At 40.3% G+C, this 14,147-nt stretch overlaps 1 protein-coding gene across 2 annotated transcripts in view; it reads left to right on the plus strand.

Moving 5' to 3' along the window:
- Positions 1-14,147, plus strand: part of CLIP1 (CAP-Gly domain containing linker protein 1) — a 59,904-nt gene that overhangs the window by 1,029 nt on the left and 44,728 nt on the right. For both annotated transcript variants that reach the window (XM_077787250.1, XM_077787249.1), the window contains exons 2-3: positions 9,179-9,365; positions 9,830-10,398. In XM_077787250.1, coding sequence (XP_077643376.1) covers positions 9,272-9,365; positions 9,830-10,398 — 663 coding nt within the window. In that variant the 5' untranslated portion in view covers positions 9,179-9,271. The remainder of the gene's footprint in view (positions 1-9,178; positions 9,366-9,829; positions 10,399-14,147) is intronic.

The raw sequence follows: 14,147 nt of genomic DNA on the forward strand, positions 1-14,147 counted from the left end.
CATGGGGAGGAAAATCTGCTCTGTGATTGTATATGTTGATGATTAAATATATGACTGTGAAATTAAGGCTTGTTCCTCCCCACCCCTTCACTTACCCACTGTGCTGAATGGGCAGGGTTTTATAGAAGTTCACAGGTTGCTTTGAGATCTTTGAGCAGAAGGCTTTTAAAACCTGCGATGTACTTGTGTTGACATGCAGGAAGAAGAAAGAAAAAGAGCTACAAAAGAGGAAGTGCCTTGATGCTGTCTGCTTTACAAAGTATTTCACTGAAAGAACAGAAATATGCATTCTGAATGCAATGTAAATTTGAAACTAGCAACGGCAGAGAGTGGTTTTCCTGAAGTGTGTCCATGTGCACCTGCTGCAAGAGTAGGAAGATTGCAAAGTAGATACTGTGAAGGAAAAGTAAACACCTCCCCTCCACCCACAGCAGCATTTCTTATTCTAAGGAAAGTTTAACTGTTCATCTTTTACGTGCTGAAGATTGTTAGTTCTTGCTTTAAAATGACAAGATTTCAAGGTTCTCTTCCTACCCAGTCCTTGTATACATGCTGGGAGATTTTCTGTCTGTACTACAGTGCACTAAAGCTTTCTGTGTATTGAAGGGAGAGGGATGAGTTGTCTGAAGCAGAAAAGCTTAGAAATGCGACCTTAAATGTCCATCTCTTTAGGGATCAAGAGGGAGATTTTATTTGGCAAGAAAAAGTTTTACATAATTTGTATGGTTTCCCTTAAAGAGAAGATCTCAGCTTTCTAGGGAGGGCAGAACACCAGCTGTTTTGTGTGTTCATTCCAGATGTATTCTGTAGGGAATAGCAGCATCTTTCCTCCTGTGATTACACTGTAGGAAGGAGCAGTGCTCTCTGCTGATTGCTACAACTTCCTAGAGCTCCTGAAGATTTCCTGTCTGACTTTCAGGTTGTATCTGTTTGCCATCTTCTGACTGTGGATGCCCAAGACAGACTTTATTTACTCAGCTTGGGCAGATTGCATCATTCCTTTAGTGTTCCTCCCTTTATCCTTTTAGCCCTGTTAAAGTTTTTCTTGGGAGGGACTGAGAATATATCAAAATGGATCCTCCTTAAAAAGAAATAGAGTGCTCTGCCTTGCCAATATGATTTTTCAGAGCTGCTTTTCTTTCTCTTTCTAAAACACTTGGGTCAAATGTTAACTCTGTATGTTGAATGCAAGTTTTCTAATGTTTGAACATGACAGCCATGAATGAATGCAGCTCTTGTTTAATCCTTTGGCATTCCTTAGGGACTGCTGGCTCTGCTGGCATGTATAAAGAGTAACTCACTGGAATCCTTATTGGAGCAGCATGTTTGGAAATGCCTCAGATGGATGGTGTTTTGTTATTTCATGAAAGGCAATTATATACTGCATTAGCTGTAATCTCAGCTGCCCTCACCCCATGCCAGTTTCTGCTGGAGAAACCATTTCGTTGGTGTTGACCAGCAGAACTCTGTCAGCAGCTCCTTGATGATTTAAACCTGTCCTGCTTGTGTAGGTGTCTGTCCTCCACATCCATTTGTTCTTGCAGAGGGAAGATTCACTCTCTGACTGGCCCTTAGAAGTACCCACAAATCTGGTACTGGCTCCTGGCCCCCAAAAGGCTGTGAAGGATTCAGGAGATGCATCTAAGGACAGGCTGTACAAGTTTATGCTTTATCACCAACCTAAGTTTTTCCACGTGGAGAAACATCTCATTAATTATTTGTACAAACTCGTAAGAATAGTACCATACATTCTTTTCATTTATAAGATATGTCTTCAGTGTTTACAGAAGAACCACTATTAAAAGCTATTCATTTTCCCTGATCCTTATAATCTTGCTGTCTGTATTTTTAGCTTATTATGAGGGGAAATTGCAAGGCAGAGAGAGAAATTCAGTATTGTATAGAATCAGCTTATTTGACACTCTCATTCTGCTGCTCTGCTTGGCAGCAGCATCCGCTCAATCACAGCAATATTTATCTATGTTCAGAATTTGTGCTTCTCCTGTGCTCTCTGCCAGCCAAGCAGCAGTCATGGTGCTAATTTCAAAGGCTAAGAGCACGGAGGGCTAAAAAGAGACAGCTGACTTGATGTTTTCACCCAGTGTGAAACAGTTAAAGTTTCACCCAAGTCTATAAAAATTAAATCCTTACTATAAAAAGCAACATCTTTGTTTCAGCTTCTTGGGTTGTAATTGTATTAGGGAGAAGCCTTTGTGCCTTTAAATGCTTTGGGGTTTGAAGCTGAAGGGAGATGATGTTTTCTTTCTCAAAATTTAAATTGTAGATACCAAATAATTTGAACCTGAAGCTCATCTATTCCAAAGTCACCATTTTATCCTGACTGATTGCACTTACTGGGATGGCTGAAGTGCATTATCATCAACAGAAGTCAGTGTGGACAGTCAAACAAATTGTTATTTTTCTCACTGAAATGGGAGTCTTTGGGGAAAGACAAGAACTTCCTGGGAAAAATGTAGGAAAATTAGTAAGTGATGATAATGGGCTTACCAGAAGAGGTGGCAATTATTTACTTAGTTGAAAACTTTCTCTACACCTCAATCCTTGACTCCTTCTGTAGGGAATGATGTGCTGGAGAGGGAGGATCATGTGCTTTCTGATCTTTTAATAGACCAGAGCAGCAATGTTTTTATAACCTGTGTGCACAGTGGCAACTTGAAGTGTTACAGTTTGCATCATATTAACAATTATCAGCTCTTCCTGATTAATTAAAGATAGGCAGAATCTTTTTTAAAAGACTCATCAGGCTGTGTTTGAAATAGCAGTAAATTGAGGAAAAATTACTCACAATTTTATGGCCCAAAATAGTTTTTAGACATCCTCTGATTTGTGCTTCATATTCAACAGTCAGTGTTTCAGTGTTTCTTTATTGAGGCTCCTGAGGCATTTGGGACTCTGAATGAACATAGTAAGTTCTAAAATTATAAAACAGGATGACTTAAAATGCCCTTGATGCAGAATTAAAATCCATAAGCAGAGCTGAAGCTTTGTTGAATTGCCTTCCTCATAGCAGTGCTGTAATATCTGACTGATGGTTTCAGGTCCTAAGCTTCTTACTATCTTTGATCTGATTCATCTTCTTCTTAGAACAGTTTCTGAGTTATAAGAATTCACCCCGCCTTTCCCTTTCCCTGGTGTGTGCTGGGACAATCCTGTTTATACAATTTGCAGCAAATATCCTGGACTTCCCAAGGTGGAAAAACATCCTTATATCTTATTTAGCAATTGAGCAATTCCCTAAAACTAATTTTCAGTGGATTTGGGTCTCATAATGGTTGCCTTCCTAACTATATTGCATTCAAGTTTTATATTGTAGCCAAGTAAACTGATAACCTGCTGCTGTCAAGTGTGTTGATGGCAAATTTGCTTCAGAAATCAGTTCTTCTAAAGATACTGGGAGAAACTCAAAACTCTTTAAACACAAGTCTCCCTCCTTCTGGTTCACCTGCTTCTGTGAAACGTGTAGGAATAGGATTTTTTTTTTAATTAGAGAACTCCTGCCTTTTATTTTTATTTAGTGGAAATTACGCAGCAGGTCAAAATCAAAGGAGAAATACAAGTTTGTGTGCAGACCTGGCTGATGCTGAAAGATGATCTAAAAGTCTTTGGTTCTGAATACCCTGGGATCTGTGACCTCACGTGGGGAACAGATCCAGTCATCTCTGTGGTACAGAAATACAACTTCTACTATTGATTTCAGTTAAGAAAGAAATCTGAAGTTGCTGGTTGAGCTGTAGGTTCCCATGTCCTTCACGAGGGCCAGTGCTGTGAGGCTTTGGGATTCCCAAACATTCTTCCCCAGTCCCTCTCAGTGTACAAGACAGAGGGAGCATCTCTGAGATTTTAAGGAAGCAGGGATTTGCTCTTTGGAGTGGGAACCCAGGAGCTATTTCTGGGGATGTCCTTAGCCCCAGGGCAGTGGCTCGATGGTGGGATGAGTGATGACAAGGCACAGTGTTTGTGTTAAAGCCCTGCGACTGCTCAGAGATCCCCGCGTGCTCCTGTCTCACTGAACACACACTGCCTGCCTCAGACTAAGGAATGTTTATCCAAACCAGTGCCCTGAAAAGCACAGTTGGAAGGATTTTCAACCCCTGCCACTGACAGGATAGCTCTGTTTCAGTTTCTGTTGGTTTTTGCCACTCTTCGTTTCAGGTTGAGTTCGTCACGTCAGTGCTGCTGTCAGAGGAGCTGTGTCATCCCAGTGGGCAAACTTCCCAAATTCCTGCAGGCTTTGGGCTCGTGTTATTATGGCAGCAAAAGCAAACAGTGTTTGGGTTAGACTAAAGCCCTACTAAAAGTTGCATGCAGCAGTAATTTCCTGGAGTTAGCCTCGTAGCTACTGTGAAGGCACTTCAGAACAGCAAGAATCGGCTTTTGTTCTGTTAATGTAATAGTTATGCCTGGTTAAATTAAGTAGAGATGCACTTCTTCAAGAGTCTGTCTTAAGTAAAATTCATATTTATGTTAAAAAACAGAATATAAGAAACTGTGGCTTTGAGGTTCCTGTAGGATAGGTGTTTACCTTTGTCAAGGGTTGGCTTCTGGAATTCCTATGATGGTTATGTTGGACTCGGCTGGAAAGCAGAATGACATAAGGATCCTGTATAAATTATGAGACCTTCTTGCTTATTTCCTTACAAAAATTTTTATTTCCTGTTCCAGTACCTGCAAACAACAGATCTGAAAAGCCTGGATTTCTTTTGTTATTTTCTACCTGAGTTATAAATGCAATTTTTCTCTACCTTTAAAGTTGAGGTACAAAACATTGGTTCCATGTGCAAGTACCAGCCCTCATGTTTTGATGTTGGCACTAAGCAGAGCATAGTAACCCAAATAAATGTTTTCATGGCACTTGCCATAACAAACATTGAATTAAATAATGTCTTTTCTTCTAGTAGTAATTTATCTGAAGGCTATATTCAGATCATAACATTACTTGAGCAATTGACATAAAAATCAGTGGTTTCTGGAGAACAAAATGAAACTGAAGCCATGTTTTTAAATGCTCCCTTTCTCTAATTGCTGTGTGTTGAATGAGTAATCAAATATTGACTTCCAAATGCCAGCTCTTTTTGTATTGAAATCTTAAATTCTTCACTCTGTTTGTTTTCTCTTTTATATATAAATTCTTTCTTGAATTATCTTAGTTTCAATGTGACTGATACCTGAAGATGCCTCTAATTCCAGTGTAATCCCTGAGCAGTGCAGTTAAAACCTTGAGCAAGCTCAGATGCTCAGTTTGGTTTAACAGTGACCTCTGCAGAGGCTGTTACCTCAGTCCCACCATAATTTGCTGTTTGTGCCTCGCTTTGTTAACAAATGCCTACGGTGCTTTCTGGTGTGTTTCAGTGTGAACTTGCTGCCCATTCAATAAATGCATCAGAGCTGACAAAACACATGGAATTTGCAGTAAGTCAGGAGCGTGAGGGTCACAGAGAAGTTCATTTGCCTTTTCACAGTCTGGCTTCAGTGAATCGATGCAGAGAGACCTGGATGTGAGTTCATTGCTCCAAAATGATTGTATTTAAGTAGGGAGTGGCCAGGAGCACCAAGAATGCTGCATCACTCCAGAGCTCTGTAAAGTGAGTGCATGAGGGCTTCCAAATCCATCCTTCTGGTTTAGCAACTTGTGATTGTACACGACTGGCTTTGAAGCTGAGTGAGACTTTTACAGTGGATATTGTGTGCTCTGGAATATTTCATTGTAAATGTAATCTATTGCTTGCGGAGTGCTTATTCAGACTATTTGGATGCCCAGTAAGAAATTTCTCCAATAGACCCAGAATGCAGCAGAGGGGGAGTCAGGATTAGGAATATTTTTGTTCAAGGATTCAGCTTCTCTTGTGCCCCCTTCCTCCAGAATTGTTCCTGTGAGGAAATGCATTGGCATTGCAAGGCATTTTCCAGCAGTATTGATTCTGTTAATGGTGTTAACTAAGTTAAATATTAATCTTTTTAATTTGAAGTGTTTTGAAGAACTAGGAAAAGCTGGACTTAATTATCTTAGAGGTCTTTTCCAACCTAAACTATTCTGTGGTTCCACTGGTACTCCTAAGTTCTTGCCATGACTACAGGGTTAAGTAGTGAGCTGAGGCTTTTCCTGTGTTCTTATTTAATTCTTTTTTGAGTCCTGTTTGTTGAAAATAGTCTTGAAAGGAATGTTGGACAGCTGCTTTCTTTTTTATTATAGGAATTCCTTTTTTGACAGTTGGAAAATATTCTGCTTTTGTAATTATGCGGCTACATTTTATTTATTTATTTTTAATATTAGTTTGCCAACAGAATTCTTATCTATTATCACATACCACATTAGTAGGATTTATTTACTTAAACAAGTGGTTCCCAGCCTGTTGCTTGATCCATGCAATACTTAGAGGTCTTTAAAAGGTAAATAAGAATAAGGATATCATTAATCAGTTAAAATTCATATTGTGTGTAGTCATATATTTCCAATAATGGCACAAGTGCAAAGCCTGTGCTTAAAATCTCTTTTTTTGCTCAGTTTTGTAACTGGTAGAACACTTCAGCGGAATATATTATTAGAGGTTTTCTGGACCTTTGATTAACTTCCTGACAGGATATTCTGGGACACAGTAATATTTTTGCCTATTGATTATAAGGATCCTTTTTCAAGAGAGCTGAGATGGAGTCAAGGGAGGAAAGAACAAATTGAGACAAGCACTGAGCTGCTGCCTTTTATGAGAGCTGAAGTGAGATCATTGACATCTGGAGCCTGTTAGGATATGTTGGAGTGTGTAATGCTTAAAATCACTTGATGCAAATTTATGTGTTTTATGAGCTCCATTAGGCAATGCTGCTCCAAAGGCCCTGTCCCTAAGACCAAAATTTGCATTTTAACTATTGCAGTGAGGCAGTCAGTTATCAAAAAGTGTTGCCTATAATCTTAGCTTTTCTTTAGTCTGAATTAAGCTGCAATTTCAGTAAGTCTGAAACCAGGACAGGAGGGATTGTGTTACTTCTGGCCTAGTTGAAGGCCTATGTGTTGAGAAAAGCAAATGACACAGCAGATACATAACCCATGACTGTGGAGAGCAAGATTAAACTACCAATGAATAGCCTAAGCCAAGAAATGCAGGGGTAGAACATTCTAACTTTCTGTTGAGCAGAGGCTTGTTAACCATCTATTAATAAATAATTAACTGAAACTGGCAAAGTCTAATTTGGGTGCTAATGCAGTGTGTGTCCTTGCACAGGGCAGTTGTGGTGGGGCTGGAAAGGTCTTTGGGGGCTAAAAAGGAGGTGATGTATGGAAAAGAATGGCACAGTGCTGAGGAACAGTTCCAGCTTCCAGGCTTTAGGAGAAATCTTCTTTAAGGACTCCCCTTTCAAATTTCCATCAATTTGGTCTTTGGCACTGACTGTGAACTAAAAATGACTGACCATGATGCTTCCCCTATTTCTGTATTTGTACCAAATCCTTTTTTTATCTTGCATAGTTTTTGTGCTTCATGGATTTTGATGGGTTGAGGAAAGTAAGGGAGGTGAGCATGGAGATTCTGGAGTTGGAGAGGAGGGAACAGGGCCTGTAGCCTGAGGAAGGGAGCACATTTGCAAGAGAGAAAAGAAGGCGTTTCAGGCCCTTGGTGTGTAAGATCAAAGTGCAGTTTTAGAAGATTTCTAAAAGGAAGGATAGGGAAATAAGAGGTAGAGTCATAACTGCAGACAGGTGGGTGACAAACTTCTGGCAACACTAGAAAATAAATGGTTCAGAAATCTTCCCAGCACTTCATCATTTTGATGGAGCAGAACTTAAATTGTCAGCAAACACCATTACATCCAAGGTGGTAATTCATGCTTTTTAAAATATAACATTGTTGCAGGCTTAGGAAATGCCTTCAGTTTGTCAGGGCGGGTCTTGAAATAACACGAGGAATGTCTCACTTTGGTGTTTAGGTTCACAAAGCAGTGAATTGATTTTTAGGAACGCTGATTAATAATTCATAATACAGGAGGAATAAATCTTGGACTGGTACACAGAGACAGGATTGGTTTATTCTCCTGAGTTCTCCTTGCTGCAGCAGAGCTGTCTCTCCTGGCAGGTTTGTTTTACCTTTAACTGGGTGCTGAGCTCTCAGTTTGAGCCCCTGGGCACTGGGAGGCTGCAGCTGCCCAACTTTCTGTCCTGACAGGTGCCAGAGTGCTGAGCAAAGGGCAGGACTGGGACGTGCTTTGTAGTTCTTGTTGGACGTGTTCTGAGCAAACTCGCTGCATGCCCCTTTCCTTTTCCCCTTCAGGTTTTTGTTGAGGCGTGTGCTGCTGCTGTTGGTGTAGCTGTTCTGGCAGTGCCTCATGTAGAAGTCAGCACAAAGCCAAGCTGTGTTCACACAGAATAGTTTATTCCTTTGAAGAGAGGGGAGAGCAATCACCTTGAAGTTCGGCTTTGAATTCGCATTCGAGGTAAAAAAAAAAATACGCAGATTTTTCATTCGAGATGAAGAAGCCTTTCTGAAGCTTTTGTAATCAGAATGAAGATGCCTCCTGTGGCAAAACACAGTTCCCTGAAAAGCTTCGAGCTGGCTTCCAAGTTCTATCCTAGCAACGTTGGGAAGAGTCCCTCCTCTTAGCTGGGGCACTGGTGGGGACTGCGAGCCAGCGTATCTTGTGATCTGAGGTCACAGAGAGCTGAGGTGGCTCTTTGCTTTTCAGTTGTCATCATGTAACTCTTAAACAATTTAAGCTTTTCAGTTCCAACCTCTTTGAAACTTCACTCCTTTTATCCTGAAATTCCTGGCTGTCTTGATTTCTGTTGCTGTTATTTCTCTAGTCTCAAGTTGGTTTTGCTGGGATGTTGCAACACTGGGAAAAAATGTGACTGAAAGCAGTTGTGTGTGTGCAGCAGTTAAATCTATGTGTAATGTTAGCTATGCTGTTAAGGGCTTTGTTTTTCTTTCTTAAAATAACCTTTTCGTTTAAATCTCAAGATAAATACAGCAGCATTCAGCAAAGTGAGTTCTTTGGATGATTTAGGTTTTAATAGGAAATGGCCTTCAAAAGATGGGGAGCTGGAAATGCTGCTGGCTGCTACTGGAAAGCATTTTTTTATAATGCATTTTATACACAGATTGTGTATATATAGAAATCCCTCCTGCAGGAGTTAACACCGATCTTTGCTCATGCCTGATCTTTTTATATACAGGTTTATTCCAGAGTTGAAAAAGCTTGAACAATATATTTTCTCCATGTTTGGAAAAAGATAGTTGCTACAGACGAGGAGGATAATTGCAAAAAGATGAGTATGTTAAAACCAAGTGGACTGAAGGCTCCTTCAAAGACCATCAAGCACGGGAGTACATTGCTCAAAACCCCTGCACCTGTTGCTGCTGGTAAGGAATAGTTAAATGTCTTAATCATTTCCTCATTCATCTTCCAACAAAAAGTACCTTGAATGCTGTAGTATACACTATTTTTACTCTTTACACCAATGTATTTTTCCTTGTATTTCTGATTTTAAAAAATTACATGTGGAACTTTCAAAAGAGCTAAAGGTTACTATTTGGAAATCAAGCAATTTTCCTCAAACCTTGTCATGATAGAATTGCTTTGGGAGTTTTTGAAGTCAGGCCTATGACTTTTGTTGTTACAAAAGCAACCTTACTAAAACCTTCATTAAATTCATTGTCCTCAGATTTTTCAATTTTTTTTCCCAGTGATTACAGCATTTGCACAGGGAAATTAAGAGTTGTGATCTCCTAATTAGGGACATTGTTACATTAAAACTAAGTAATGATGCTCTTTGGAATATTAGTGTATTTGATTCCCATTGTTTCTCCTTGTGCTTTGATTCCAGCTCCAGCAGAAAAAGCAGCTCCCAGTGAGAAGCCCTCAAGCACAGCCCCTGCGGATGCACACGAGGAGTTTGTGGATGATTTCAGGGTCGGGGAGCGCGTTTGGGTCAATGGAAACAAGCCAGGCTTCATCCAGTTCCTGGGGGAAACGCAGTTTGCCCCGGGGCAGTGGGCAGGGATTGTCCTGGATGAGCCCATCGGGAAGAACGATGGCTCGGTGGCTGGAGTTCGCTATTTCCAGTGTGAGCCCCTGAGGGGAATATTCACAAGGCCATCCAAACTGAGCAGGAAAGTGCTGACAGAGGACGAAGCCAACGGTACCCAGACAGCTCATGCTTCCAGAGCCACCTCCCCAACATCTACATCAGCTGCTAGTGCAGTGTCCTCATCCACTGCTGCACTTCCCCCTTCAGGAATTCCACAGAAATCCCCCCTTGCTGCTAAGGAACATGCAACTCCTTCTCAGATTAGCAATCTTTCCAAAACTGCCAGTGAATCTATATCAAACCTCTCAGAAGCTGGATCACTAAAGAAAGGAGAAAGGGAGCTCAAAATAGGAGATCGAGTGCTGGTAAGATTTCCCTGTTTGCTTTTGACTGATTAATTAAAACTTCTGCTAATATTCAAAACTTTTCTGCCATTTCCTTGGTCAAGATAACAGAAATTTATGCTCTAGCTTTCTTTGTCTAGTGTCTTCTGTAAACAAGCTCTTTGCATGCTGTGGGAATGTCTTGGCAGTACCAAGATAAAATGGTTATTTTGGCAGGTTTTAATCTGTCATGTTTTACTGCTGTTTAAAACACAACATTGTGTTTAACAACATATTTGTAGCTTATCTCTCTGTATCTTAAAGAGCTCCAGTCGTGCTAAATAAAAACCAAGCATGTGAGATTTCCATGTAGGTCTTCTGCCCTGTCCAGGGCTGTGTCTTTAGAAAGCAAATTCTTCAATAATTGATTGTTCCTGAGTGGTGATAGGCAGGAACAGAAGCAGTCACATAATGCCACTGATCAGCCAGGAATTATGTGTGCTCTTGGGGATGTGCCACATTACTTGGCTGCCCTTCCTGAATTCAGACCCCTAAATGCTTCTGCCAGTGTATCATCTCACCTTTTTAAAAGTTGCTCTGTTAGTTTGAACATTTTTTTAAAATTATTATCAGAAAATTGGTGGTAGGTAATGTTATATTCTTAATTTAAAGACTGTTTATATAGCATTTATATATAACTGGAATGATCCTTGTATGCTCACCAGATCTATGATCACTGTAATAGAACCCTGATTTACTCAAGTGAATCATTAAGCCAAAAATTTCTCTTTCTCTTATTTTGACACAATCTTTTCTTACTTATGATATCATTTTAAAATTTTCATTTGGCAGGTGTGAATATCCTGGCATAGAAACTTCTCTGGGGTTACTGTAAGAATATTTTATAGGAAAAAATCCCCTGGATTTTATTGTTTGTCCTGCATTGCTCCACCAGAAAATAATTCTGCAGTGAAGGCAGGTTGATGATTTAATTAAGTTTATTGTATTTTTGAAGGAAGAATTTGCCTTCTCTTTCTGTTTAAGAAGAGCTTAAAACACACAGGGCCAAGTTGAAGAAGGAGACAAAGGTGAAGTGAGGGCAGGGGTTGGCTGACAGCTGGATTTGGGCTGAGATGTGTTTTCTTGGAGTGCCAATGGAAACAAAGATTTGTGGTTTATCCTTGGCTATTTCTGTCAGAGACTGAGCCCTGTTGTCCTCCAGACAACATCAGGGCTTTAACCTCTTGTTTGCCTTTTCCTCAAGGACCTTTGTGAACCCTTCTGGGATGTCCCTTCTGGGAGAATCCTTTGGTGCTGTGAAGGCATTGCTCTGCCTTCCCTGTGTCTAATTAGTGCAAATTGCAGAAGCAGCATATCCTAAGTGCCACAGTTTGATAATAATAAGGTCCCAAATTGTTAAGTAGGACAAGTTAAACTTAATATTTCATCCTCTCTACTACCTCTGTTTGCCTAAAGTCTTCCTCATGAGTCATCAAATTGTAGTTTGAGGTTTTGGGGTAATTCCTAGCACAGTATGTTGGTGATGCATAACTATAATTTCTATACCAGTATAAGACACTCATGAATGTGAATTTTAAAGGGGTAGGATCCTTCTTTACTCTTTTTCAATCCTTTGGGATCCCATGCTAATTATTTGTAGTAGATCCCAGACTCTGCTGTCATGTCTAATAATAATTTAGATGTAAATATCTTACGTGGCCAGGTTAGTTCTAATAATCCTGACCTTGGCTGAATAATTGATTCATCTGTTAATATATTTTTCCCTGACACTGAACTCCTGTTCAGCACTGAGCTGTAGAGTTGAGGTGTCACTGAGTAATTCTGGGAGCTGTCCTCAGAGGCAGCAACCAGTTGTTGGGAAAGACCTGGCTGTCACTTGTGTCACTTGCTCAGCCATTCCTGCTCCATCAGAGGGACAAATCCACCCGGCCTGCTCCTGGTCTTGGGTTTTTCTATGCTCACAGCAGTCCCTTTTCAGTAATACTTCCACAAGATGATGAAGGCCTGGGTGGATGTTGCCAGTCCCACCTCAGCACAGAATTTCCCCTCTAAGTGACAATGTGGTGTCACAGCCTCATGATGTGTTCCAGTCTGACCACAGCACTGCAGTTCTTGCAGCTTGCACCAACTGCTGTGAGTATTTTTGTGAAGGTTTTTTGGTGATTATGGACGAGAAGAAAACAGCTGTGGGGAATTACAGTTTGAGAACAGGGAGCCTCCAGCAGCATAGAACTGCAGTTCAAAATAATGAATTCATGATAGACAAAAGCTCATTTGGGAGTCTTATTAACACAGCTAATTGGAAAATGACATCCTGAAGGGCAGATTCATAGATGGGTAAGGCACAGCTCATCAGCCAAGATTACATTCCAGAATGGACATCAGATGGCCTCAACTTTATTGATCTTCGTGTGTGATCTCAGGGTGTGGAGTGTTACACTGAAGTATTTCAATCTGTTCTTTTTTTTCCCCTCTAACTAGGATTCTAAAATGTCCTTATGGGAGTAACCTTGAGTGGATCAGTTAAATTACTTTAAGTTTCTTTTTATTGGTGGTAACTGGCTGGCTTTGGATTATTTCAACAGAAAAAGGCAAAATCTTGCAGCTCTTTTTGTCTGCCCAGTCTGGAAGGAACAAGAGGCCACTCAGACAGTGTTTACTAATTCACATCTCAACTTTTTATGTTACACAGATGCAAATTGGGCACAAGTTTGAACCTGAAATGTTGGGTTCAATTTCAGGCTTTCCCAGCAGCTTTGTTGGAGCATTCTCCTGTTCCTGCAGAGATGTTAATACTGCTCTTCTCCAGGAAAGGAAGCTGTCACTCCTCACTTTGCTTCTGCATTGTCCCAGCAACCTGCTGCCTCAGTGGTGCTGGGATGAGGTGGTTTCATTAAAGGCTGTTAGGAGCAAAGAAGTCTTGAGGAGGTGATTAAAGCTCCAGTGTGTGGCCTGTATTGTTTTGTGTGGAGAGAAAAGATGCCTTAGGCTTTTTTTCTTATTCCTTTGATCTCCAGTCTTCTGTATATTTTAAGTCCTCCCAAACTTCTACAGGAGAACGAATATTTTCAAAATATAAAGGGTTAGTAATAAAGGAAGCTTCCAGTGAATATATTATTTGATTGTGAAGACAGGAACCCTTTCCTTAATTTCCTTAATTCAGATAACATTAGGAAGAATAGTGGTTTACATACAGATTTGGGACACTTATTCAGAGTTAAAGAAAAGATATTCCAGAGAAGTAAAAGAAAGAAAATTTCCAGAGGAGAAAAAAAACCCAAAAAAAAACAGAGAAAAGAAATACTAGAGAAAATAAATTCCACTGCAAAAAACAAGTAGAGCTGTGAGATGATCACTGTGTATTCTCAAACCCAGGCTTGCTCAGAGCATCTCATGTGAGGTTGTGCAGAACAGTGCTATAGATACAAAGAGACAAAACAAGCAGCCTCGCTTTTTCAGGGGGCAGAAAAACCTCTTTTCCCAAAAGACCTTGGATATTAAAAAGACATTGACATCAAAACAGACAGTGCTTCAAGGTATTGGATATGTCAGCTGTGGGTGCCTGCAGAAAAATCTTACAACGATCAGCTACAACCTCTCCTGGTTTTTCCCCTCAATTTGAAGAAGACATTTCCAGGCCATTAAATTGAGTTGTAAACATCAGAAAAATAACTCATGGTAGACATCAATGCCCGTAAGGGAAATATAATAATTGTGGAGAAATTCCCATTGTACTCTTGTCTTAGAAGTTCTCTTCCTTGAGAATGCAG

Source organism: Lonchura striata, chromosome 18, assembly GCF_046129695.1.
Source record: "Lonchura striata isolate bLonStr1 chromosome 18, bLonStr1.mat, whole genome shotgun sequence".
Taxonomy (NCBI): Eukaryota; Metazoa; Chordata; class Aves; order Passeriformes; family Estrildidae; genus Lonchura; species Lonchura striata.